This window comes from Nycticebus coucang, chromosome 6 (genome assembly GCF_027406575.1).
Source record: "Nycticebus coucang isolate mNycCou1 chromosome 6, mNycCou1.pri, whole genome shotgun sequence".
NCBI lineage: Eukaryota > Metazoa > Chordata > Mammalia > Primates > Lorisidae > Nycticebus > Nycticebus coucang.
This window is the reverse complement of record NC_069785.1, coordinates 119,178,633-119,206,559: the sequence shown is the minus strand read 5'-3', so window position 1 is coordinate 119,206,559 and position 27,927 is coordinate 119,178,633. Positions and strand designations below refer to the sequence as shown.

The 27,927-nt window shown below is 39.0% G+C and overlaps 1 protein-coding gene across 2 annotated transcripts in view; it reads left to right on the top strand.

Annotated features, from left to right (window-relative positions):
* The window catches only part of LOC128589082 (NXPE family member 1-like), a 26,901-nt gene extending 1,786 nt beyond the window's left edge, over positions 1-25,115 (top strand). Inside the window, exons 2-5 of one of the 2 annotated variants that reach the window (XM_053595971.1) lie at positions 14,698-15,431; positions 17,717-17,782; positions 23,707-23,915; positions 24,580-25,115. In XM_053595971.1, coding sequence (XP_053451946.1) covers positions 14,698-15,431; positions 17,717-17,782; positions 23,707-23,915; positions 24,580-25,115 — 1,545 coding nt within the window. Of the gene's footprint in view, positions 1-14,697; positions 15,432-17,716; positions 17,783-23,702; positions 23,916-24,579 lie in introns of those variants that run through there. The other variant, XM_053595972.1, reaches the window with a different exon arrangement.
* Positions 25,116-27,927: the final 2,812 nt, after the last annotated feature.

Genomic DNA, 27,927 nt, shown 5'->3' with positions numbered 1-27,927 from the left:
AAAGCCTCTAGTCCTTTCCATTTAGTCAAATGCTAGATTTTGAACTAAAGCATATATTTTGTGTCGACAAGATCCATAAATGTTTTTGTTGAGTGTCTTTAACATGAACGTGTGCTAATATTCTCAAAGCCCTTTCGTGCCTACATACAGACAATCATATCATTTTTCTCACTAGCTATATTAATATGATGGATTATATTAAGAACTGAATCAGGTGGTGCCTGGGGCTCAGAGGAGTAGGCGCCGGCCCCATATACCGGAGGTGGCAGATTCAAACCTGGCCCCAGCCAAAAACTGCAAAAAATAAAATAAAATAAAAAAGAACTGAATCCAGTTTGTATTCCTGGAACACAACTCTCTAAGCCAGCGCACATTGTTTTTTGGTAATGTTCATTTGGATTCTGTTTCCTAATATTTTGAGATTTGTGCCTCGATATTCACACATCTATAGTCTCTATGGTTTTCTTTAGTACAAGCTTTATTGGTTCTTGGGAAATATATTATACTTGGAGGGTTTTGTTTATTTTTTGCTTATAGTGCTCTGAAATTGACCAAGTAATATTGGGATTGACTGATTTTTAGAGTTTGTGCTTTTCGGTGGGAGTGCTCTATTATTTTTTCACTATTTTTTTTTTATGCCATGCTGGTTAATTTTGACAGGTTGTATTTTCTAAATTAACCATTTTATCTAGATTCTCATATGTAATTGCTTGAAATTATGAAAAATCATCTTATGACATTTTAAATTGTTTCTTTTCAGATTTTCTGCACTAAGATTTCTAATTTTGAGGGGTGGTGCCTGTAGCTCAAGGAGTAGGGTGCTGGTCCCATATGCCAGAGGTGGTGGGTTCAAACCCAGCCCCAGCCAAAAAACTGCAAAAAAGATTTCTAATTTTGAATTTTTGTGTTTTTTCTCCTTTGTGTTGATTAAATTGGCTTGTCTATTTCCCCCTCCCCCAAAAAACAGCTTTTTGTTTGTTCTATTAATTTTTGGTATTTTAATACATTATTTTTGCTTTTATCTTCATATAAATTTCTCCCTTCTACTTTCTTATTTTTTTTTTCTGAATATTACAGGGATACAAACATTTTGGTTACATACATTGCTTTTGTATCATTTGGGTCAAAGTTGTAAATATTCCCATTACCCAGATAGTGTGTGTTGTACCCGTCACGTGCAAATAGAACATCCCCTTGTTCCCCCACCCGCTTCCTGATTTTTGGTGAATGTTATTTCTGTATGTGCAGATTCCTCAAAAAACTAAAAGCAGACCTACCATTTGATCCAGCAATCCCACTACTCTATATTTACCCAAAGGAAAAAAAAAAGACATTTTATTTAAAAAAAAAAAAACCTTCTGCTTTCTTTTTTTTTTTTTTTTTATTAAATCACAACTGTATACAATGATATGATTATGGGGCATCATACACTGACTTCATAAACCATTTGACACATTTTTATCACAGTGGTTAGCATAGCCTTTCCGGCCTTATCTCAGTTACTGTGCCAAAACATTTACATTCTACATTTACCAAGTTTCGCAAATACCCCTGTAATATGCACCACAGGTGTGATCCCACCGATTCCCCTCCCTCTACCCACCCCCCCCTTTCCCACTTCCCCCTATTGTTAAGTTGTAGCTGGGTTATAGCTTTCATGTGAGAGTCCCAAATTAGTTTCATAGTAGGGCTGTGTACATTGGGTATTTTTTCTTCCATTCTTGGGATACTTTACTAAGAAGAATATGTTCCAGCTCCATCCATGTAAACATGAAAGAGGTAAAGTCTCCATCTGCTTTCTTTTTATGTAATGTTTTCCTTTTTCTTACTTTTTAGCGAGGGGTTTACCTCATTTGCTATTTTCTCCTTATTTAAATGGCAGTTAATGCTGTAAATTTTTATCTGATAATTGTTTTAGCTGTACCTCATAGATTCTAATATAACATGTTAGTTATGGTTATTTTCACAATACTCTATAATTTGATTTTGTATTTTTTTACTCAAGAATTGTTTTAGAACTTTTTAATTTCAGAGTGGAATGGTATTTTGAGGTTTTAAAATAAATTTCTATTAAATTTCTACATTATAATCAAAGAATGTTGTTCTTATTACTTATATTAATTAGCATTTATTAAGGTTTTCTTTGAGACCTAAGATATAGACAATATTTGTAAAATTTTGTATCTTCTTAAAAAGAAGGTATATTCTCTGTTACTGGAATTCAGAGTTCAGTATATGTCTGCAAAACCTTTCTTTATTGTTATTAGTTCTTTTATAACCGTACTAATTTTTTGTCCACGTGATATTCCTGAGATAGCTCATTATATTAAATGCGCTTATCATTAATTTATCTATTTCTACTTACTCTCTTATAGTTTCTGCTTTGTGAGTGTATTTCTGTATTGCGTGTATAAATATTATTCACTTGTGAATTAATTATTGTTTAGCAGATAAGATGTTCTCCTTTGTCTCTTAATACTTTTTTTTTTTAGTATTTGGTAAATCTTTATTTCTGCTATTTAATTCCATAACCTAAGATCAGCAATGTTTTTGTTTTTTGTTTTTTTTGAGGCAGAGTCTCAAGCTGTCTCCCTGGTAGAGTGCTGTGACGTCATAGCTCACAGCAACCTCCAACTCAGGCTCAAGTGATCCTCTTGCCTCAGTTTACAGGGGTGAACAACCTCGCCCAGCGTCTTACTACTTTTTGGTGTGAATATTACTTTACAAATACATCTTCCTGTCCCCTTTTTCTCTTTTTATTTTTTTCAACCTGGCATATTATTGTCCAATCTCTCATTTTCTTAAGATTTAATAAACTTTTCCTTTTAGAATAGTTCCAAATTCACAAAAAATATTGCAAGAATATTATAGGGAGTTCCTCTACACCCTGCATCTAATTTCCCTCATTTTTAACTATATTGTGGCATATGTATCACAACTAATGAAACATACCAATACGTTATTATAGGAAGTCCGTATTTTATTCAGAGCTCCTTAATTTTTACCTAATGTCCTTTGTTCATGATCGCGACCTGGGTGACACCTTACACGTGTCCTTTCTCTTTAGGCTTCTCTAAGACTTTCTTCGTTTCGGGCGACCTTGATAGTTTTAAAATATAGTGGCAGGCGTTCTGTAAAATGTCCTTCCATTTTAGTTTGTCGTTTTCGTTGTGGTTAAATACAGTTTATGGGGTTGGGGAAGGACGTCTACAGAGGTAAATTGACCTTCCACTCATCACATCACATCAAGGATGTGTGCCAGCATCATGGCTTATCATTGATGACCTTAACCTTGATCACCTGGCCATGCTAGTGCTTGTCAATACTCTCCACTGTAACATCACTCTTCCTCCACCCAGACCCCTTTCCATCCCGTACTTCTTAGAAGGAGGTCACTAGGTCAATCCCACAGGATTGGCTAGTTCTGCTCCACCTCCTTGAGTAAGGAGTAGCCACATACATTATTTGAAATTCTTCTGTACAGAATATTTATCTATTATCCCCCATCTGTTTGTTTATTCAAACATTTATTTACATCATTGTGGACACATGGGTACAGAGGGTGCCAAAAAACGTGTACACATTTTAAGAAAGAAACTGTATTAAGATTATACTACTGAAGTCATGTTTGGCTTCTGCCATTATAAGAGAGACAAGACACAAATACAAGACAACAAATGCTATTGGTATATATTGAGTATTACTATTGTAATACTGTTTTTCCCTTTCTTAAAATGTGTATACATTTTTTGGCACTTAGTGTATTTGTTATGTACCTTGGGTTAAAATCCAACAGTACATTATTTTCTTATTCAAATTGTTCCAGCTTTGCCACTGAGAGCTCTTTCCGTTGCCTCCTGTGTTCCTTTATTTGTTTGCTTCTTTTCAGCATTCCTTGCTTTTTGGCACAAGATGCTTTAGGCTCATGTTGTATACTCCCCAGCCCAGCCCTAGAGTCAGCCACCTAGCTGAGGAGCCCTGGTTTCTTTTTATTGAAAAACGGTGTTAGAAACCAAGATACGGACATGGGCTTTGTTGCTATCTGAGTGTCTTTGCTTTTAGGGCCTCTCAGAAGACAGAGCTAAAAATACATAGATGTGATACTAACTAGTGATACACACATATCTACAATGTATTTATATGTATAAATAAATTTATTTATAGATTATATATATATAAAACATATAATCTCCATTTCAATCTACAGTCAGCTAAACATGAGCTTATACTGGTATTTCTCTCATCCATTACAGCATGGTTCACCCCAGCCTCAACCTCCCACATCAACAATGAGGAATCTGGCTCCCACTATCTGTTCCCATCTACTTATCCACTTATCTGTTCAGTCCTACACAATGATTTCAGAACTGTTAACTGAGAGTACAGTGCTTATACGCAGTTCCTTTTATCTTTAGTCTTATAGTCTGTACTCATTCCCAAAGTTGCACCTTACCCCATCCCATCTCCTGCCCTTCCATGAGGTTACATCACAGACTTGTAAGACAGACTCATGCTGTGTCCTACCCTTACGTGTCTCAATCTCCTAATTGATTTTTTTATTTTGCATACACTAAGATTCCCTCTTTGTGCTATAAGATACTATGGGGTTTTACACAATGTCAGGTATCCACCATTATAGTATCATACAGAATATCTCCCATGCTTCACATATTCATCCCCATCTCTGAGAATATTCAGGCATTGTGATGGACACTTATAGTCCCAGCTGCTTGGGAGACTGAAGCAAGAAAATCGCTTGAGCCCAAGAGTTGAAGTTGCTGTGAATGGTGACACCATGGCACTCTATCAAGGGCAACAAAGTGAGACTCTATATCTCAAAAAAAAAAAAAAAATCAGCCCAAGTTCACACAATTTTTTTTTCACACAGAGTTTTACTTACATTTTCTTCTGGAAATTTTAGATTTTTGATTTAGCTCTATGATCTATTTCGAGTTAAATTTTGTGCAATTGTGTGGGCGGCGCCTGTGGCAAAGTGAGTAGGGCGCCGACCCCATATACCAAGGGCGGCGGGTTCAAACCCAGCCCCAGCCAAACTGCAACAAAAAAATAGCCGGGTGTTGTGGTGGGCACCTGTAGTCCCAGCTACTTGGGAGCCTGAGGCAAGAGAATCAATCGCCTAAGCCCAGGAGTTGGAGGTTGCCGTGAGCTGTGACAGCATGACACTCTACAGAGGGTGACAAAGTGAGACTGTCTCTGAAAAAAAAAAATGTGTGTAATAGTGATCTCTGTATTTCAGTTCATTTTTCACATATTGTTCTAATTGTTCCAGCACTATTTTTGGAAAAGATTATCATTTTTCCATTAAATTACCTTTGTACTTTTGTCAAAAATCTGTGATTATCTTTGTATCCGTATGTGTCTGAGCTCTCTGTCATGTTCCCTTGATCAGAGCGTCCACTCTTTCCAACACCACATTGTCTTGGTAATAGTAGCTCTCTGCAGTAAGGCTTAAACTAGGTCAGTATGAGTCCTCCAGTTTTATTCTTCCTTTTAAGAATTGGGTTGGCTAGTTTAGTTCCTTTACCTTTCTATATAAATTTTAGAGTCAGTTTATTGATTACTAAAAAGAAGTTTGTGGGGATTCTGATTGAGATTGCATTGAATCAATAAGTCAAGTTGAGAAGAACTGACATCTTAATATAGAAGCTGAGGGCCGTGGTCCACAACTATAATCCCAGCATTTTAGGAGGACAAGGCAGAAGGAACACTTGAGGCCAGGAATTTGAGACCAGCCTGGGCAATATAGCAAGACCACATCTCTACAAAATATAAAATATATATAAAAAAAGAATTAGCTAGGTGTGACAGCACACACTCATAGTCCTCGCTACTTGTTAGGCTAAGCAGGAAGATCCCTTGAGCTTAAGAGTTCAAGTCTGAAAAAAAAAAAAAAAAAAAAAGCAAGAAAAGAAAACATTATTGAGTCTCTTCAGTCCATGAACATGGAATATCTCTCCGTGTACTCAATCTTTTTTACTTCTCAAATTGTGTTTTATAGTATTATTATATGCATAATCATATAGTCATACATGTAATACATATAATCAATATTTTGTTATATTTATACCTCAACACTTCACTTTTCAGGTGCTTTTGTAAAATTGTTTCTTTATTTCATATTACAATTGTTCATTTTTAGTATACAAGAAAACAATTAAATTTTATAAATTCACCTTTTTTCTTGAAATTTTGCTATATTCACTTATTAGTTCTGGAGATTTTTATAGATTCTTTGTGCAGATTCTACATCGACAATCATGTCATTTGTGAATACAGACAATTTTATTTCTTTTCTCTCAATCTGTATACCTCTTATTTCTTGTTTTTTTTTTTTGTTTGTTTGTTTTTTATTGTACTTCCAGGACAATGCTGAATAGGAGAGAGGACATTCCTGTCTCTTCCCAGTCTTGGGGAAAAGTGTTTAATCTTTCATCATTAAGGACTATCCTTTTTAAAACTTTTCTCAATCTGTGTTCTAAGTGTGTCTCTTATGGGCGGTGCCTGTGGCTCAGGGAGTGGGACACCAACCCCATATACTGACAGTGGCGGGTTCAAACCCCGCCCCAGCCAAACTGCAAAAAAAAAAATAAGCAGGCATTGTGATGGGCACCTGTAGTCCCAGCTATTCAGGAGGCTGAGGCATGAGAATCACCTAAGCCCAAGAGCTGGAGCTTACTGTGAGCCGTGACACCACAGCACTCTACCGAGGGTGACACAGTGAGATTCTGCCTCTAAAAAAAAAAAAAAAAAGTGTGTCTCTTATACAGAGCATAGAGTTGGATTTTGATTGTTAACCAAGCTGAAAATATTTATTGATGCAATAAACCCACTTATACTTATTGATGTGATAAATGTTTGGTGTCAGTTTTGTCATAGTATCTTATTTTATAATCATACATATTTGCATCTTTATAGGGTCTATTTATTTGCTCTGTTTTTAGTGCTTTTATTATTATTTAGTAAAGTTTGCATTTTTGTTTTCATTCATTTTAATCCCTTGATATAATCCTTTGGGGGGGGCAGTTAAAATCTATCAGTTCCCTCCAATAATCACTATCATAAGTAGCTAGTAATCTCTTTTTGCCCCAAACATTATCTAGTAACCTCTTTTTGCCCCAACCACCCTTTTCTTCAACACCCAATTTGAGGTAATAGCTTTTTACTCCAATTAATAACTACCAGGCAATTGATAAGGTAATTCTACTCTTCATAGCTTGACCTATTCTCCGTTTTTTATAGTATTACTATAGTATAGTATTACATTGTCAGAGAACAAGGCCATTGCATCCTATATGCTATTCCTTGTAGGCTTCATTTAGAATTGTTTCCATAAGTAAATACTTACTTAGTTCTTACCACAAATCCCTACATCAAACTTACTAGTCATTTTGTGTTTGAAGTTCATTCTGTTTAATAGATTTCTAAAGAAGGATTTAGGCAAAATAGTCCCTGGGTTCTAATGTGTTCATTAGAACTTGTCTGTGACTTTTATAATTAAAAGTCAATTTATCTTATTATAATATTTCTGGCTGATATTTTCTTTTTTTGAGTTCCTTGAACATTTTATTCCCCTAACTGTTGGCTAATATATTGATATCAAAAAGTAAAAAAAAAAAAAAATGGAATTTAATGACAAGACATAAGACATAAATAAGAATAAAATGACAGGAAAAATTTACAAATATAATAATCATACATTTTAATGGCCTTAGCAAAAAAATCTCAACATACAAAAGTGATAACAGCCAGAATTGCAAGCTAAAATTGACTGTGGTAATTTTTATAGTGCTTCTTTCAGTAACTTAAAAATCAGACCTAAAATTAGTATTAATAAATGTAAAGGTCTAAACACAATTGATAAACATAAGCTTGATCTAACAGATAAACATTGAGAAGTAGAGAGGTGGTATGACATAGTGAATTAAGACGTTTTAATCTCAGATATTTTGTTCTTTTATGAAATTTCTACCTGGTGCTTTCTAAATATTTCTCTGTCTTTGCTAAGATTTATTATCTTCCCATTCAATACAATATGTTTTCCCTTACCTGGTTGAGCATAGTTATAACAGCTATTTGAAAGTCCTTCTCTATCATTCCAACATCAAGGTTATCTCAGGGTTGGTTTTTCATTAATTGTTTCTTTTGAGAAGGATTGCATTTTTCTGGTTCTTCATATGCTGGATAATTTTGGCTTGTATCCTGGACATTGTGACCATTACGTTGTGGAGACTGTGAATTCCCTTTTACTCCTTAGAATTGTGTTGATTTTGTTGTGGTGGTGGCACGCAGTTAACTTCATTCAATTCCAACTGCAATCCGCTTCCCTTTAGGTTAGAAGTAGCTGAAGACTCGGTTGAGTTCTTCTGACTAGCTGCTTTGTGTCGCTCCACAGGCATGCTTCAGGGGTCAGCCAGAGATCTGAGCAAAGTTCATACTCAGAATTGGGGGCAGGATCTTCTGTCTCTCTCTGTTATGGGATCTCCCCCTCCTTCCTTGTGACTATGGCAGCTGCAGACTCTACTCTCAAGTTGTCTAAGCCCCCCCCAAAAAAAGTAGATTTCTATTGTGTTTTATCTGCTCTTTGCTTCTCTGTAGACTGCCCTCAGGCTAATGCATCAAAAATAATTAACTTGCCTCTTGATGGCTCCCTTGTTCTTCCAAGTTTCATCTTCCCTCCAAAATTTGCCTGCTTTTGTTCACGCTCCTTAGCTTTCAAGTAGTTATTTTTGGCATTTTGTTCTGTGTTGATAACTACTATCTGAAGGGGAGTCACAAGCTATTTGGCCATATACAGAGTGCCCATAAAGTTTGTTCATGTGCAATTTAAATAGTCACAACTATTTAAATCTTAGCAAAGATGGAGAAATATTTAGAAAGCACCAGATAGAAATTTTATAAAAGAACAATAGTTACAACTATTTAAATTGCACATGAACTTAAGCAGAACTCTTGTTTTATTTTGTTTTAAAATTTATTCTCCACTCATATTCTCATTCCCCTTTGCCCTGGGGTACCATTCCATACTATTTTATTCTCACAATATTTCAATTCCTTTTCAATACATGTATTTAGGTATAGTGTTGAAAGGTGTACAGTGATGAATTAGTGTGTGTGTTTATTTTCATTTACATATTAGTCATTTTTATTTTTTCATTCAACATTACTTTTTGAAATCTAATCATGTTCCATATGCAAATCTAGTTTATGAGGTCTGGGGGCCTGCACCCTTCCCACTATGTGAGTATACACAGTCTAACTAACACATTCTTCTATGCTGCATTCATCACTTTCTTAATATACTTAATTATGTGATAAACATTTTATACATGTTCTCAAATTATATCCTTTGCTGATTTTTCTATTGACATTACTAATATCTTTTTTATATTATTTTTAGTAGTAACTTTTATATTCCAGATAATTTCTTATTAGTTTCAGATGTTGCAAATATATGCATTTTATCCCATTCCGTTTTCTTTTTTTTTTTTTTAAGAGAGACAGAGTCTCACTATGTTGCCCTTGGTAGAGTGCTGTGGTGTCACAGTTCACAGCAACCTCAAACCCTTGGGCTTAAGCAAGTCTCTTGCCTCAGCCTCCCAAGTAGCTGGAACCACAGGCACCCGTCACAATGTCTGGCTATTTTTGTTGTTTGTTGTTGTTGTTGCAGTTGTTTAGCTGGCTCGGGCTGGATTCCAGCCCGTCACCCTCAGTGTATGTGGCTGGTGCCATAACCACTGTGCAACAAGTGTCAAGCCCCATTCTGTTTTCTATTAATTTTGTGTACGATGTCATTTGTTACATAAAACTTTTAATTTTGAAGTCATTGGATGCATAAACACTTTTTCTTATAGTTTGTGTTTTGGGGGACTTATTTAATACTTGTAATACAGTAAACTCCCCGTCATCCAAAACTCAAGCAATCAGCATGCAACCTCACCCCAACTCCAAAAAACAACAACAAAAAAAAAAAAACAGGGTTTATACTTAGTGCACCGTGCCTCGGTAAGCCAACCATGGATCACTCCCCTGGCTCCCATGTGTTCTCTGTAACAGTTTCAAGTGCCAATATGTATTACACAAAGTTAAAAAAATATGGTAGTGAGATTGAAAAGTATATTGACTGCCAGTTAACTTAAATTGTGCACTTCATTTACAAAGCTGTTTTTAATAATACAGTGGAAGTGTTCGTCTTGATTTTGGTGTCTTTAATGTTAATATCAAGTCAATACAGAGTTTATGGCATGGTATGGTAAATAGGATGGGGTATAGAATTAGTTCTGTTTTTAATAATAACTTTCAAGCAACTGGAAACTACATTTTTCCTGAATCTACCAATTTCATGGGAGCTGGATAATGGGGAGATTACTGTATTTTTATTTAGGTCTTTAATAGAAATCTGTGAGGGTTTTTCCAATATAGTGAAACAATTTTCCCAATACAATTTACGAAATATAATTCGCTGATTTCAGTTGTTATCACTAACCTATAATAAAGTCTATTTCTAAAGTATCTATTTTATTTGATTAGTAGACTTGTACAGTCCTATTTTATTATTATAATTTATCTTAGGATATTTTTTAAGTAAGTTCCTATTTATAGGCCATAATCTTCCACAAAATTTTAGAATCAGTTAACCAGTTTCCCTCTCCTCTTCCTTGAGGGTTTAATTAGAAATATAGAAAATTTTTAATTATTTTGAGGGAGAATTGACAATTTTATAACATTACGCCCTCCTACATTATAAAATACTATAGTTGCTTATTCATTCAGGCCTTCTTTAAATGACCTTAAAAGAGTTTTCAAAATGCTTCCATCAAAGTCAGAACCTGTCTTCTACTGTATTTTTTAGTAATTACTAGATAAATGCTTTTGATATTGTGTTCAGTTCTTCAATGATGCTCTTAATATTAATAAAACTTTGCTAACTCTGATTTTCTTTGTAGATAATCACAACATCTACAAAAGATTAAATAAAAAAGATAAGAAAATAGAAAGAAAAGTCTGCCTATTCCCTTGCAATTCTCATATCTCTGATTTGTTTGTTTTATTTTATTGTTCAGGACTTTTAATTCTATGTTGAACACTAGTTTAGCTAAGGTGACTAACATCCTTGTCTTCTTCTTGACTTTGAAAGTGTTCAAGATCTCCCATTTACTGAACTTTAATGCTAAATAAATTGTTGAAATATATCAACTACAATCCCAGAGAAGTTTGAGAACAATGAAAAATCATGAGAGTTTTCTTTAATCCATTAAGGTGCAAATTATACTGAAAGATTTATCTCCCTGGTCCCATTTTTACACTCCTGAATTCATCCATAATTAATCATGAAAAATGCTCACGTATATACACTCACGTGTCTATTTAATCTACCTGTATATGCACATATGTATACACTTAAATGTAGAAAGAGAGAATTTAAAAGCTATGTCCATAAGTAAAATAGCCCCATACTTTTCTAGTATTATGCTCATCAGGTTAAAGTATGAAACGTATTCCTATCTCATCAGATTAATTAGACAGCTTTTCCTCTTATATAGGCTAGGGATATCTGTAGTCACCAATGAAAGCATGTGAGCTTTTTCTTTTCTTTTTTTCTTTTTTGGAGGTGGAAAAGTAGAAAAATGTTTGTCATCATCATGTTGATATTGTTATTGTTAATAATATTTTGATACATTGCGTGTTCATTTTCTATACCATTTTACTATTTTCTTTTTTAATATTGGTTTAATTTTTTATTAAATCATAACTGTATATATTTATGAGTACAATGTGATGATTTAATATAAAATATGGAAAACAGATTAATATAACCATCAAACAGATTAACCATCACTTCACTTATTTTTTGTTGTAAGACATTTACAGTTTACTTAGTTGTTTAGAAAGATACCTTGCATTGTGCACATTAGTTGAGATCCCATCAATGGGAGAGGTGAGGATCCAGTTACAGTCTTCTACAGGTCACAAACCAGTTCTCCCAGCACCATTTGTTAAATAGGGAGTCTTCTACGCAATGCATGTTTTTGTTAGGCCTGTCAAGAATCAAATGATGATATGTGGCTGGGTTTATCTCTAGACTCTTTATTCTATTCTATATCTCTACATCTCTATTTTTGTGCCAGTACCATGCTGTTTTGATCACTATCGATTTGAAGTATAACCTGAGGTCTGGTAGTGCGATGCCTCCAGATTTGCTTTTATTTCTAAGTAGTGTATTGGCTACTCAGGTTTTTTTCTGATTCCATACAAAATGAAGTACTATTTTCCAAGTTCTTTAAAGTAAGACGTTGATGCTTTGATGGGGATTGCATTAAATCTGTAGATTGCTTTGGGTAGTATGGATGTTTCAACAATGTTGATTCTTCCCAACCAGGAGCATGGTATATTTTTCCATTGTTAACATCTTGCAGCTATTTCTTTTCTCAGAGTTTTATAGTTCTCATTATAGAGATCTTTCACTTCCTTTGTTAGAAAAATTCCCAAGTATTTCATCTTCTGTGGCACTACTGTAAAAGGAATAGAGTTTTTTTTTTTACTGTATAATAAAAGATCTTTATTCCTTTTGATCTCTTCTCAGAAAAAAATATAATACCTTCTATAGCTAAAGCCATGAAATTCAACTTCTCAGGAATAGAGTTCTTGACTATCTTTTTGGCTTGACTATTGCGGCATAATAAAAGCTATTGATTTGTAAGTATTGATTTTGTATCCCAAGACACTGCTGTATTCATTGATCAGTTCTAAGAACTTTGTAGTGGAGTCCTTGGGGTTTTCCAGGTATAAGATCATGCCATCCATGAAGAGTGAGAGTTTAACCTCCTCTGACCCGATTTGAATACCCTTGATCCCCTTCTTTTGCCTAATAGTGATGGCTAAAACTTCTAATACAATGTTAAATAGCAGTGGTGACAATGGGCATCCTTGTCTAGTTCCAGATCTGAGTGGAATTGTTTTCAACCTTACTCCATTTAATATGATATTGGCTGTGGGTTTACTATGGATGGGCCTCTATCAGTTTAAGAAATGTCCCATCTAAGCCTATTTTCTTAAGAGTTCTAATCTTGAAAGGATGCTGGATATTATCAAAAGCCTTTTCTGTCTCAACTGATAGAATCATATGATCTTTGTGTTTTATTTCATTTATGTGGTCTATTATATTTATAGATTTACATATGTTGAACCAACCTTGTAACCCTAGGATAAAGCCAGCTTGATCATGGTGTATAATTGTTTTGATGTGTCATTCCATTCTGTTGGCTAGGATCTTATTGAATATTTTTGTATTGACATTCATTAATGATGTTGGTATTTTTCTATTTTCTTTTGCACAAATAAGGTTTTTATAAATATTTTCCAGAGATATATAAAAAGGTTTTTATTTGGCTTTCTGTTTGCATGTCTCCCTGTTTCTTGGCTGGCTCTGCCAAGGATTTGTGTTCTGGCTTTGCCAAAGGTTTTTCAAAGATTCAACTTTATCTTCATTTTAACTGATATTTCATTTCCTTATTTCTTGGCAGTTTTGGTTTACTCTGCTACTTTGTTACCAATCCCCAGGGTTTTACTGATGACGCTAGAGTACAGTGCAGCCTGGTCATGCATTTTTTAAAAGTTTGATAGGTGTTTTAAAGTGTGAGAGGGTTGGCAATCACTGGTGTGTAATGCCTGTTCTCAAACCTACCTGATCCCAGGGTTGCCTGTGAGGCTCTTGGAAAACATACTGCCTCAACATAGTGATTATGAATCAGTTGATCTGGACTGTGGCCAGAGAATCCATGTTTTTAGAAAAGCTTGGCAGGTGCTTCTGACTCTCAACAAGGTTTTGAAATCTCCAAACTTGAGTTCCTATAAGATACTGTGAAATGCTAAAAGCATCAGTGACCTCTAAGGTTGCAAGAATTTCTAAATTAGAAGTCAACAGATAGGAGGTAGCTAGCAGTCCAGAAAGGAAAGGAAGCATTAGTAAAAAGCAAGAGCTGAAAGAAAGGAAGGTCAGCTCCTAAAAATAAAATAGTTCTATCAAAACATCAAGTGCAAGGGAGGGACGGGCAAGAACGAGTTGTTAAAAATAGGCCACAGAATAAAGCTATGTTAAGAACAGACTTCATTCCAAGAGTTGTGAGAAGCTATGGAAGGGCTTTCAACAGGGACACGTGGATGGTTTTGCTTTAGAAGAACTTATTTAGCTACAATCAGGAAGGTAAATAGAGAGAAAGCCGGACGGTCTCCATGCAGTCTGAACGCAGCTTTCATCTTTGAGGAGACTCAAACTCTGATACAGCTGAGGAAGAAAAGACTACTAGACAAAGGAAAAAGATACACAGGGGTAGAAATGACAGGAATTAGTTATCAGAAGTAAGGTGTATAAGAAAAGAAAGAGTAAGCGCATTGGCGCCAATTTAATACTCCTAAGCATTACCTGAGCTACATGTTTTGGATATCATATATTTAACTAAGGCTCTTAAGGTATTTTTTAAAATATTAAGGTAAAAATGTAAATGTTCACATTTTATTCAAAATTGCCAGAAAGCATAAATAGTATTATATGATATGATAATATATAAATATTCAATATGCAATATAAATAATATATAAATCAATATTCAAATTCAAAATAAGTAAAAATGACTAGGAATAGGTTCATTTCATAGTATGTCACATTTCTTGTCATTTCAGCTTTGGTCTTTTTTAAACTTATCCATCTTCCTCCCTCACTGGAACACCACTATGAAGCCCTCATTCCCCAAAACACCAATGAGCCCAATAAAGTCACCAACAGAGACTGAGCTGAGAATCCGGGAAATCATGGAGAAACTAGACCAGCAGATCCCGCCCAGACCTTTCTCCCATGTGAACACCACCACCAGCGCAGCACACAGCACAGCCACCATCCTCAACCCTCAACTCACATACTGCGTGGGGGACCAGCTGGACGTCCTGCTGGAGGCGAGGGACCACTTGGGGCACAGGAAGCAATATGGCGGGGATTTCCTGAGGGCCAGGATGTCCTCCCCAGCCCTGGAGGCAGGCGCTGCAGGAAAGGTGACTGACTTCAACAACGGCACCTACCTTGTCACCTTCATTCTGTTCTGGGAGGGCCAGGTCTCCCTATCTGTCCTGCTCATCCACCCCAGTGAAGGGGCATCGGCTCTCTGGAGGGCCAGGAACCAAGGCTACGATAAGGTTATTTTCAAAGGAAAATTTGTTAACGTCACCTCCCACGTCTTCACTGAATGTGGCCTGACCCCAAAGTCAAGGGCAGAGCTCTGTGAATACCTGGACAATAGAGACCAAGAGGCCTTCTATTGTGTGAAACCACAACACATGCCCTGTGAGGCCCTGACTCACATGTCCACCAGGAATCGGGACATTTCTTATCTCACTGAGCAGGAAAAAAGCCTTTTCCACAGGTATGTGTAGTTCTCAACACACTGAGAGTGCCCCCAGGTAGGCCTACACTGCCCACATTAAAACTGAGAAAGACCTTCTCAGATGCCTCTTCTATTCAAGGTCAAGCATGTGGTGTCTTCATGGTGCCCAAGTTTGCATTTTTCCTGAAAAGTTCAATAACAGGGCTGCACAGGTGGAACTCTATACTGTACAGGCCTCTTCTTCTCCAGGATGATGGGTATTGTCAGACTCAGTCATGTTTTCTATAATAGAGCTATGAGTTTTACACAATATATTTGGTAGAAAACTATTCTGCTCTGTGCTCACAGATGTTGAACTCCTTAACATGCCATGTCATAGTCCATTGATTCACCCTTGTAAATATCTTGCATTCATCCATTTCTCCCCATGTCCAGTGCTGCTGTCCAAGTTCAGACCACCATCGTCTCATCTGGATATCCTATAGCAGCTTCCCAACTGGTCTTCCTCCCATCAGTCACACCCCTTGGAATCCGATCTCCACACTGCACCCTGAGTAAATCTTTCTAGTCATCTCCAAGTGATCTCACGATCACAAACTCCTCAGAGTTTGTGAAGAAATCCTTCCACTCCCCAAGTTATGACCTAGTGATTCCTGAACCGCTGGCCGAACAGGCCTCCAAAAACCAGGGTGTAAGCATGTTCTCCCTCACAGCTGCATAAATACCATGCCTTTGTCCCCTACACAGGTGCTCACTTCCTGGTTTCTCTCTTCTCCACTGAGCTTGAAAAATTATTTTCATTGCTACTGCATTAGATGAACCCATCAGGGGCTCTTCAGAGGCCACTCTGAGGATTTGCTAAGGGCAACTATCTGCCACCACGAATCCCGGAACTGTGAGCCAAGCCCTAAGACACAGATGGATTTCAGAGCCTTCTGCTCATGTTCTAACTCTGCGTGAGCCTCAAGGGCTCGTTCCCTTTTGTTCTTCCTTTTCATTCTGCTAATACCCATATTCCTCCTCTGAGAATTTATTTTCTCTGGGCTTGGTGACAGAGTACAATGCCAGGTTCTCAGCAATCCCTTTCTTAGCAGTTTTCAAAGTCAAGTTAAGAGCTTTTTTTTCTTAAGCTTTCAAAAAATATGACCTAAGAGTAAACAGCAAACACAGAACAATAACCCACATTCGGAATCTCCCCTTGTAAGCCCTGTGTCAGCTCCTAATCTCTAATCCCTCAGTCTCCTGAATAAATGAAAGCCTGGCTGGGTTTCCGTCTCTTTCCCTTTATCTCTGACGGAACAGCTCACCAAATCTCTTCCTATCCACCAACCATTCTTAGGCCTAAGTCCCAGTAAGGATGAAAACGTGTTGATTCCTGCCCTTCTCAGGATTGGGCCAGAAGAAACGTCCATAGCAGAGAATCAGGTACCACTGACACCTGTTGTACCTGCAGCTGGGTCCCCACTCTCCCCGTGACCTCTTTGTGTCTGCCCGCCTCCACTTACACACACACACACACACACGTTTGAGACAAAGGATGAGTCAAAGGGAGGGTAAGAGCTTTCAAGCAGGAAGAGTTGGGTTGTCTTTCATCAGTTAGAAGGAAGAAATTCAACGTACATTTATTCAGACATCAGGCTAAACACTGCCCTCTGCCAACCAGGATAACCAAGGTTAAGGATGCAGCAGTGGACCGGGCAAATGCATTACCTTTCCTCACAAATGTCAGAAAGCAAGATTGTGGGGGAAACTGAAGGTAACCAGAGCAGGAAATGTAAATAAAGAGGGAAGCAGAGGCCCTGATAAGAGGTCTACGTGCCACACTAGGAACCTGGACTCCTTAGATAAGTGATCAGGAGATGATACAGGGTTTTAAACAGTAATGCAATTCCTGTTGCAATGAGAACGTGTCCTCTGGCAGTTATGTTGAAGAATGTAGGTGCAGTCAAACTGAGACAGACTGCCCAATTAGAGACTCACAGTAATCAAGAAAAATATTGTACAGACTGGAAGAGGTGATACGGACACAGAAAGAGAGAAGAGAACTTGTAAATTATAAAATGTTTTTAAATCTAAAATTTCAGGACAATTGCACGTGGTGGAGGCGGAGAGCTGATTTCAGGTGCTCTCGATAGCATAGACAGCCTTCCAGAATCCTATTCTCTAGAAACAGCCAATATACTTCTCAAATGTACATCAATCATAACTTTCAGTTACACAAAATTAAAAGTTACCCTTTACTCAGAAGCAAGTGGTTCGTGTTGCCTGTGTTATACAGACAGACAGTAGGCTGACTGTTCGTCCTTTTTTTTTTTTTTTTGAAGGTACAAGGTGGGAGTTGAAATGCTGAAACACTTCAAGCACATCGATGTCTCCCGATGTAACCGTAAGTCTGCTCTGTCCGCTGGCAGGTGCTGTTGGCACATCTCTTTATGGAGGAAATCTTATCAATCCTAATGCCAGCCATTGTAGTTTTTTGGAGCACAATTCCTAGCAGGTGCCTACGTGTCAATCACATTGGACTTCAAATAAAGAGAAATTTAACTCAAAGAAATTATTTCAAACTCTGTTTATAAAAGATTTCATCTTGATTTATCCAAAAGGAGAAAAATGTAGGAGTATCCTACATTCTTATTTAAGCCCAGGAGTTCCTCACCCTAGGGTCTGAGGCCCTGTGTGAATATCTTTGGTGGATCCGACAGCTTCAGAGTGGGAACATGTTGGGTTTGGCTTCCTAATTCTTTGTTGGCACAACCTCCTAATTTTTAGTTGATGCACTTACCAATTTTATGTGGCCTCCACCTTATTAAATGTTTAATTGACAAGCCCAAAGCCATGTTGCTTATGAAGTATTTATACTACCCTAGCTTTAAAATAACTTCCTAAATTTAGTCTATCTCATTTTGCCAAGAATATTCATTATGAGATCTACTTAACTTATAATGATTTATTACCACTATTATTCATTTATTCAGCAAATATTCATTGAGGGTCTGACAGATGTGAGGCACTATGGGCAAATGGAAAAAAATAAATTCTCAGTAAACTCGCAGTCTAAATACATTTAACTGGCAGCATCTATAGTTCAGTGAGTAGGGCATCAGCCTCATATACCAAGTCTGGTGGGTTCAAACCCAGCCCTGGCCAAACTGCAGCAAAAAAAAAGTAGCTAGGCATTGTTACAGGTGACTGTGGTGCCAGCTACTTGGGAGGCTGAGGCAAGAGAATTGCCTAAGACAAAGAGCTGGAGGTTGCTGTGAGCTGTGACACCACAGCACTCTACTGAGGACGACAAAGTGACACTCTGTCTCTAAAAAAATAAAAAATAAATACATTTAACCAATCAACTATATGACAAGAGTAACAATGCTTATGTTAAAGTCAGTATGTGTGCCCTGAGGAATAGCTATATTCAGAGAATAAGAAATCTTATAAAGATCCTGGGTAGTGGCTGGGCATGCTGGCTCACACCTGTAATCCTAGCACTCTGGGAGGCCAAGATAGGTGGATTACTTGAGCTCATGAGTACGAGACCAGACTAAGTAAAAGCAAGACCCTCATCTCTACTAAAAATAGAAAAATTGAGGCAAGAGGATCACTTGAGCCAAAGAGTTAGAGGTTGCTGTGAGCTATGATGTCACAGCACTCTACCCAGGATGACAGCTTGAGTCTCTGTCTCAAAAAAAGGAAGAAAGAAAGAAAGAAAGAGAGAGGGAGGGAAAGAAGGAAGGAAGCAACGAAGGAAGGGAGGAAGGAAGGAAGCTGGGTAGCGCTACCAAATTTAAGTAAATAATAATGCAGAGAATCAGTTAAATTGAGTAATTTCTAATTGCCTGCATGTTATATACAATAAGATAAGGCCAAAATGCTGTAGGGAACATACACTAAAAATTTACTCCTTAGAAGTAATTCAAATTTAATATGATGTCCGATATTTATTCTCTGATCTCTTTTTATCTGACAATTCTAGTCATGAGCAAAATTATCATGGACTTATTCAACAAGCCAATAGGGTGAGCATACGGTGGAAGGTACCAAAGGGTGAGTCTAAAAAGAGGAAAAAACTAAATTATGGGAGTTCTCAATGCCACCCTGAGGATTCGGCATTAATTCAGGATAATTTGGAGAGCCACATAAACAAGAGCAGGTGGCGTGATACATTTTGCGTTTTAAAACCCTACACTGATGGGGCCTGTGGCTCACGCCTGTAATCCTAGGACTCTGAGAGACCAAGGCAGGAGAATTACTTGAGCTCAGGAGCTCGAGACCAACCTGAGCAAGTGCAAGACCCTGTGTCTACTAAAAATAGAAAAACTCACTGGGTGTTGTGGTGGGCACCTGTAGTCTCACCTGCTTGGGAGGCTGGGGCAAAAAGATCCCTTGAACACAAGAGTCTGAGGTTGCTGTGAGCTAGGGTGATGCCGCAGCACTGTAGCTGGGGGCAACAGAGGGAGACTCTGTCTCAAAAAAAAAAAAAAATACCCTAAATTACAGTTTAACAAAATGCACGATCTATAAAAAGGCAGCTTAAAATGTTACTAAGGGGTATAAAATAAAATGTATGTAACAGAAGAAAAAACATTGTTTCTGGATTCAGATGACTTCATATTTTAAAAAAGGGTCAGTTGTCTCTGTATCATTTTCTTATTGCTACTGTAATAAAGTAGCTTAAAACAACAAAAATGTATAATCTTATAGTTCTGTAGTTCAGCAGTCCAGTTTTGGACAGCTGAACCCTCTCTGGAGGCTCAAGGGGAGAACCATTTCTTTGCTTTTTTTCCAGCTTCTTTTTTTTTTTTTTTTTTTTTTTTTAAGAGACAGTCTCATTTTATCACCCTCAGTAGAGTGCTATGGCATCACAGCTCACAGCAACCTCAAACTCCTGGGCTTAGGCAATTCTCTTGCCTCAGCCTCCCGAGTAGCTGGGACTACAGGTGCCCACCACAACACCAGGCTATTTTTTTGTTGCAGTTTAGCTGGGGCTGGATTTGAACCTGCCACCCTTGGTATATGGGGCTGGCGCCCTACCCACTGAGCCACAGGCGCCTCCTGCCTTTTCCAGTTTCTATAGACTGCCACCTTCCAGGTGCGCCTCTTCCTCTGTGTTCAAAGCCATAGCAGTGGTTCAAATCCTCACATCACGTATTTGGCCCACCCTTCTCCCTCCCTTTTTTATTTTTAGAATTACTGGCATTAGTTTGGGTTGAATCAGATAATCTCAAAGTCTGTGCCCCTAGCTCACATCTGGAAAGTCCCTCTTGTCAAGGCAGGCAACATATTCACACGCTTGAAGAATTAGGGTGTGGATATCTAGCCCACATCAGTCTGCCTACCATAATCTCTAATCAAAAATAAACAAAATCCTAATAGTATCGCCCACATGCTGTTCAGAATACTCAGACCTATTCTAAAATACATTGAGTAATCATAAGATAATTTGTTATATATTCAAAATAGTCCTTCGGGGAGCTAAGTTTGGGATGTGGCAAAATGAATATGCTGGCACATAAATATTATACAAAAGATGGTTTACAACAAGCTCAAAGGCTGTCTTCTGACCAAGGCATGCCAGTACCTTATTAGGAGGTAGAATATTTAACAACTATGGATCTTAAGTTTCCAGATCATGGTATTCAACCATCCAGGATATAATACTATCAAGCCTCCTTAGAGGCCCCATCATGTCTGACTGAAAGTCCTACATAAGTATAGGACTATGAAAACTCCCTTCAGGAAGCCAAATCACCAGAACATAAGAGCTATTCCAGGTGCATTTCCAATGCTGCTGAAAACACCAGCAGACTTTCTCTGCAAGTTACAAATACAGTATAACTAAGTAAGAATGCATTGTTCAGGGAACACAGGCATCCAGAGATGGAAGGCCTTTAGGAAACTGAGCAGGTATGGCGCCTGTAGCACAGTGGTTATGTGCCAGCCACATACGCCAAGGGTGGCGGGTTCGAACCCAGTCCAGGTCAGCTAAACAACATTGACAACTGCAACAAAAAATAGCCAGGTGTTGTGGCGGGCGCCTGTAGTCCCAGCTACTTGGGAGGCTGAGGCAAGAGAATCGCTTAAGCCCAAGAGTTGGAGGTTGCTGTGAGTTGTGACACCACGGCACTCTACCGAGGGCGACATAGTGAGACTCTATCTCAAAAAAAAAAAAAAGAAAGAAAGAAAGAAAAAGAAACTGAGCAGGTAGGGTGAAGCAGAGACGGTGGGCCATCTACCTGTATCCATGCCCTCCTCCTTCTTTAGGAACAGAAACCCTTATTTTAGCTGAATCATGACCATCTCTCCTTGTAGGTAACTGTGGCCATGACTAAGTTTTTCCAGCACTATGAATGGAAGTGATAGAGGAAACCCCTAGGTCATGACCTTAAAAGCAAAACAACTGGCCCTTCCTTTCTATCCTCCCCTTCCTACTATCAGAATGACAGATATAATGTGAAAAAGGAAAACCCCAGGTTGGATGATGAGACTGAAGCCATATATTCCATATATTAAGAATGGCAGACCAGGCAGAATACATGGTTCATGCCTGTAATCCCAGTGCTTTGGGAGGCCAAGGTGGGAGGATCACTTGAGGCCAGGAGTTGGAGGCTGCAGTGAGCTATGATTGTGCCACTGCACTCCAGCCTGGACAACACAGGGAGGCCCTGTCTCTAATAATAATAGTAATAACAACAACAGCAATAGAAAGAATGGCAGAACAATGAGATGGGAGGAATCAGAGTCTCTGACACCAGGCAATGTCATCATATAAGCCCTGGCATGCTCACCATAGGTCTGTTGTGCAAGGGAGAAATGCCTTTCTACTATTAAGTCACTATGACCATATCTTGCCGTGTATAATGCACATGTTTTTGCCCAAATTTTAAGGGAAAAGTAAGAGTGCACATTAATAATAAATTAGGAGTGGGGGAGCTCAGCAGGCCTCCTGGGGCCACTATGTCCTTCCACCTGGGCCTAGCAGGTGACAGGGTTCCAGTCCAGGAGAATCCAGGATCCATGGGAGTGGGCTGAAGTGGCCTCCACAGAGCGCCATGATCAGGGAAGTGAACAATGGCAAGGCTGGCAAGACCAGCTGTGGCCATGCAGGGCAAGGACCGATGAGGCCTGGCCACACGGAGGGGATTGGGAGCCCCATGAAGTCCTTAGAGACCCGCCTGCTGCCCACAGGCCAAGCAGCGTCAGAAGCTCCCACCCCACCAGCCATGCACATGGCCATCTCCTACAGTCCCTGACGTGGTGGAGACGGAAGGGCTCCCACGAGAGAGGGCAGCCTTCACAGAGCAGGCAGCTGCAGAAGCCAGTGTAATCTGCACATTTTCCAGGAAGCATCAGCCCTCCCCAGTGGTGTCTCTCCAGCCAAGAAGCTGGCCACTTTCTGAAGGGGCGTTTTCCTGAAAGTTTGGGCCCCCAAAGTGGGTGCACATTACACACAAAAGCACATCATACGTGGCAAAATGTGTCATTTGGGCCTTTCTCACAGCATACATGCTTGTTTCCTACATAATACAGAATGCGGCATCAGTACTAAAGTGCTGATGTAACAAATCTAAACAGGAGGCATTTGGCCCGGGATGGGCAGAGGCGAGGGAGAGCGGCAAGGAGACAGGACAGAATAAGCCTGGTGATCTTCCCCGGGGCCTGGGAAAACATTGGGTGCACTGCTACCCCTGACACCTGGGAAGCCGGGCCGTGCGCCAACAGAGCCTAGTATTCTAGTGGAACTTGCTGGAATACCTCGGAAAACTGATTTGTATTAGCCACTGCACGTTGCTTTTAGCAAAGTCCAATTTAAAAACAAAAGACATCAAGTCAAGCTAGGTATTTTATGCTGTTGAAAGTTTTTTAAATGTGCACATCTTCTTATATTTGGAGGCCATTTTTTAGCCTACAAAAATTAAGATTATGTCTTCATTAATGGGACAAAGGGAAGGGATTTGTTGCAAAGGACACCGACTAGCAGATCACTGGTATCACTCAGGTTAGAGACGAAGACTCAAGTCAGCACAGAACCAGTGAAGATGGCAAAGAAAGACCAGCACATCCAGACTTAGCTAAGGACCCAATCTGGGAGAAAAGGAACAGGGGGGAGGCAAGGTGACTCCAAATTTCTCTGAAGATGAGTACAAGTGCCTAAAACAAAGCCAGTGATCAAAGAAAGTAATAGGAAGGGATAGACGTAGGAAAGGGGATGAAGAGGAAAGGAGAAAGTGATCAAGACAGGAAGGACCAAGAAAGAAGGCTGCGTGTTTAACTTGTGCTAATAAAACCAGTCACCCCAAGTATCTCTGTTACCAGGGAGTGAAAACATGAAAGAGAAATGCCAAACTGGAATGAAGGTGCCTGTCCCTGGTGGCTATACCTCACAAGGAAGGTGGATGACAACATTTTGCAACCAGATTCAGTTAGACTCAGATAAGATAAGTAGCTGTTTAAAAGGAAAACTCATTTACCTCCTGGGAGACTCTACTCTGCGCCAGTGGGTCTACTACATACCCCGAGTTGTGAAAAGTATGTAGTTATATTATTTTAGAAATTCAGACTGATTTTAAAGTACTTTTAATGAGCTTTCTAGTCTCTCCTAAGATCTGTTCTTGACTTCATTTATCTTTTTGAATTGGGGACCTTTAAATTTAAAATATATTTTATTTTCTCTTTCATAAGAAATGTTCCTCTTTAAAAATTCCAATGAAACTTTACATTTTGAAGGCTGGTTGAGGTGGCTCACACCTGTAATCCCAGCACTCTGGGAGGCTGAGGCGGGAGGATCACTTAAACTCAGGAGCACAAGACCAGCCTGAGCAAGAATGAGACCCAGTATCTACTAAAAATAGAACAAATAACTGGGTGTTGTGGTGGGTGCCTGTGGTGCCAGCTACTCGGGAGACTGAGGTAGGAGAATCACTTGAACCCAGGAGTTGAAGGTTGCTATGAGCTAGGCTGATGCCAAGGCACTCCAATCTGGGCAACACAGTGAGACTCTGTCTCAAAAAATAAAACACTTTACATTCCACATATGACCTGGTGGTAATCACCAGGTAGGAATACTCCAGTCAGAAATAATCTAGCTGGCTAATCTAGGTTGGGTGAGTTTTGTAAATGATAGGATATTCTTTTTAAAAAATATTGCTACCTTCTCGTTAAAAAATCTATTTTTTTTTTCTTTTTTTACCAGCACTAAAATTTTTTGATCTTCATGAAACTGGAGTTTTTAAGAAACATGTACTTCTGGATGCAGAGAGACACACTCAGATTCAATGGAAAAAACACAGCCATCCTTTTGTCACTCTTCAGCTCTACTCTCAGATAGACGATAATTATATGTCTCGGGAAATTGACCGGCTACCAGGGGACAAAAACACAGCCATTGTCATCACCTTTGGCCAACACTTCAGACCCTTCCCCTTTGACATTTTCCTTCGCAGGGCCATCAGTGTCCGAAAGGCTATTGAACGGCTGTTCCTGAGAAGCCCGGCTACGAAAGTGATCATTAAGACAGAAAACATTAGGGAGATGCACATTGATGCAGAGAGGTTTGGAGACTTTCATGGTTACATTCAATATCTTACCATGAAGGATATTTTCAAAGATCTCAACGTGGGCATCATTGACGCCTGGGACATGACTATTGCATATGGCACCAACACTATCCACCCACCTGATCGTGTGATTGGAAGTCAGATTAATATGTTCCTAAACTACATTTGCTAAAGCAGAAACACTATGCATGGTACAAATCACCAGGAATGGATGGGTCTGGGCAAATGATCCCACATGTGTCATTAAGTAACTAAGAGAATCAAATTTAAAAGAATTGGTGTTGACAGGGAGGATACTGAAGAACAATGACAACTAATACGGTTGCAAAGCCAGGAGAATCAGACGTAGAGAACGATCGTCTCATGCCTGGAAGTTGTCTAGATGTGATAATGAATACTTTTATTTTCAGGCAAGTTTCGGTCATGATTTCCATTGCTTGCAGCTGAAAGCATCCCATCTGATACTTTAATATGGTAAAAGAGGGTAAATATGCCATCACTGAGTTCTAAGACCAGGGTCACCAAACTTTTTTTGTAAAGGGCTAACTAGTAAATATTTTAGCTTTGCAGGACACATGGGCACCATAACTGCCCGATTCTGCCTTTAGAATGCACAAGCAGCCACAGACAGCGTGTAAACAAACGAGTCTGGTTATGTTTCGATACAACTTACTTACGAATAAACTGAGATGTGAACTTGGTCAGTTTTGTATGTCAGGAAATATTCTTCTTTGGTTTTCCCCCAACTTTTTAAAACTGCAAAACCACTCTTCCATTATGGTCCCTAAAAAACAGGAAAGACCATATTTGGCCTCTGGGCCATAATTTGCCTACATCTGATTTTAAAACAACAAATTTAGTAGGGGCCAAGCACAGAGGTGCACACCTATAATCCTAGCCCTTTGGGGAGGTGAGGCAGGAGGATAGCTGGAGCCCAGGAGTTTGAAATTGAAGTTAGCTATAATGACACTATTGTACTCCTAGCCAGGTGACAGAATGAGACGCTGTCACAAATAAAAATTTCTGGTACAGGGCGGCACCTGTGGCTCAGTGAGTAGGGCACCAGCCCCATATACCAAGGGTGGCGGGTTCAAACCCGGCCCCGGCCAAACTGCAACCAAAAAATAGCCAGGTGTTGTGGCGGGTGCCTGTAGTCCCAGCTACTTGGGAGCTGAGGCAAGAGAATCACTTAAGCCCAGGAGTTGGAGGTTGCTGTGAGCTGTGTGAGGCCACGGCACTCTACCGAAGGCCATCAAGTGAGACTCTGTCTCTAAAAAAAAAAAAAAAAAAATTTCTGGTAGAATTGAACAAAAATTCCTTGGAGGCTGAGGGGAACACTATCAACAAATTAGAAAGGGAAGAAAACTCCCATAACTTGAGAAAAATGTTATACCACAAAAACTACAGCAAATGTCACTTACTAACTGAAACATAAAATATTTCTAAGAAATATCAAAGTATGGGGCGGCAGCGCCTGTGGCTCAAAGGAGGAGGGCGCTGGCCCCATATGCCGGAGGTGGCAGGTTCAAACCCAGGTCGGGCCAAAACCTGCAAAAAAGAAAAAAGAAATATCAAATCATGAATGCCTAGCGCTGCTTCTGTTCAGCAAGGAGCAGGTAGTGCATATCAGAAGGGAACAAAAGTAACCATTGCTGGTTATTGGATCATTCTCTTAGAATGAACCCCAAGAAGCTAAATATAAATTTAGAGGTAGCCAAGCAAAAGCCCAACCTACAAAAATTAATAGCTTTCCTCACAGTAGAGGAAATAGTAGAAATAAATAAGCAGGCAGCACAATTAAAATGATATGGTATTGGGTCTGGGCACAGCGGCTCATGCCTAACACTCTGAGAGGCTGAGACAAGTGGATTGCTTGAGCTCAGGAGTTCAAGACCAGCCTGAACAGTAGTGAGACCCCTTCTCTATTAAAAATAGAAAAACTAGCTGGGCATCATGGTGGGTGCCTATAGTCCCAGCTACTCGGGAGACCGAAGTAGGAGGATCGCATGAGCCCAAGAGTTTGAGGTTGCTGTGAGCTACAATGAAGCCAGGGTGACAGAGTGAGACTCTGTCTCAAAAGAAAGAAACCAAAAAAGTGGCATGATATCTCTGCATAAAAATCATGGACATCTTTCATTGTATTTAATCTTAGAAAAAAATTCTAGTTTTTGGTCTATAGTAAATGTATTTTTTAAATATTTACTGTGTAAAACTTATAGTATGTTTAGAAATGTGTACAAAACTTCAAAATAAGCTTGGCGCCTGTGACTCAAGTAGCTAAGGGGCCAGCCACATACACCTGAGCTGCCAGGTTCGAATCCAGCCCGGGCCCACCAGACAACAATGATGGCTGCAAACAAGAAATAGCCAGGCGTTGTGGCGGGCGCCTGTAGTCCCAGCTACTCAGGAGGCTGAGGCAAGAGAATCGCGTAAGCCCAGGAGTTGGAGGTTGCTGTGAGCTGTGTGAGGCCACGGCACTCTACCAAGGGCCAGAAAGTGAGGCTCTGTCTCTACAAAAAAAAAAAAAAAAGAATACACAGATATAAAAGTTGACTCTCTTTTCTCTGATTCAACTAACATAAAATCCAGATTGATAAATTGGACTGTATTTTTTAAAATAGTTTACATGTCCTCCCAAAACTACAAGCAAAGTCAAAAGATAAATGACAAATAGGGGAAAGACCCTTGCAACCTATATCCTAGACAATAAACTAAATATGCTTATTATGTAAAGAGCTCTTCAAAGGTGAGAAACAGAAAGACCCAGATAGAAAAATAGCAAAAGATGGAAGTGGGCAATTCAGTAGTGGACATAAAAATGGCCCTTCCATATAGAAAAAGAAATGAGTGTCTAAATCATACTGAGACCATTTCTCATCTATTAAACTGATAAAAACCCAGAAGTTTGAAGACATAGAGTGTTGATGGGGCTGTGAAGAAACAGACGCTCTTAGCATCGCTGATGGGAACCAAGGTGCTGCAGC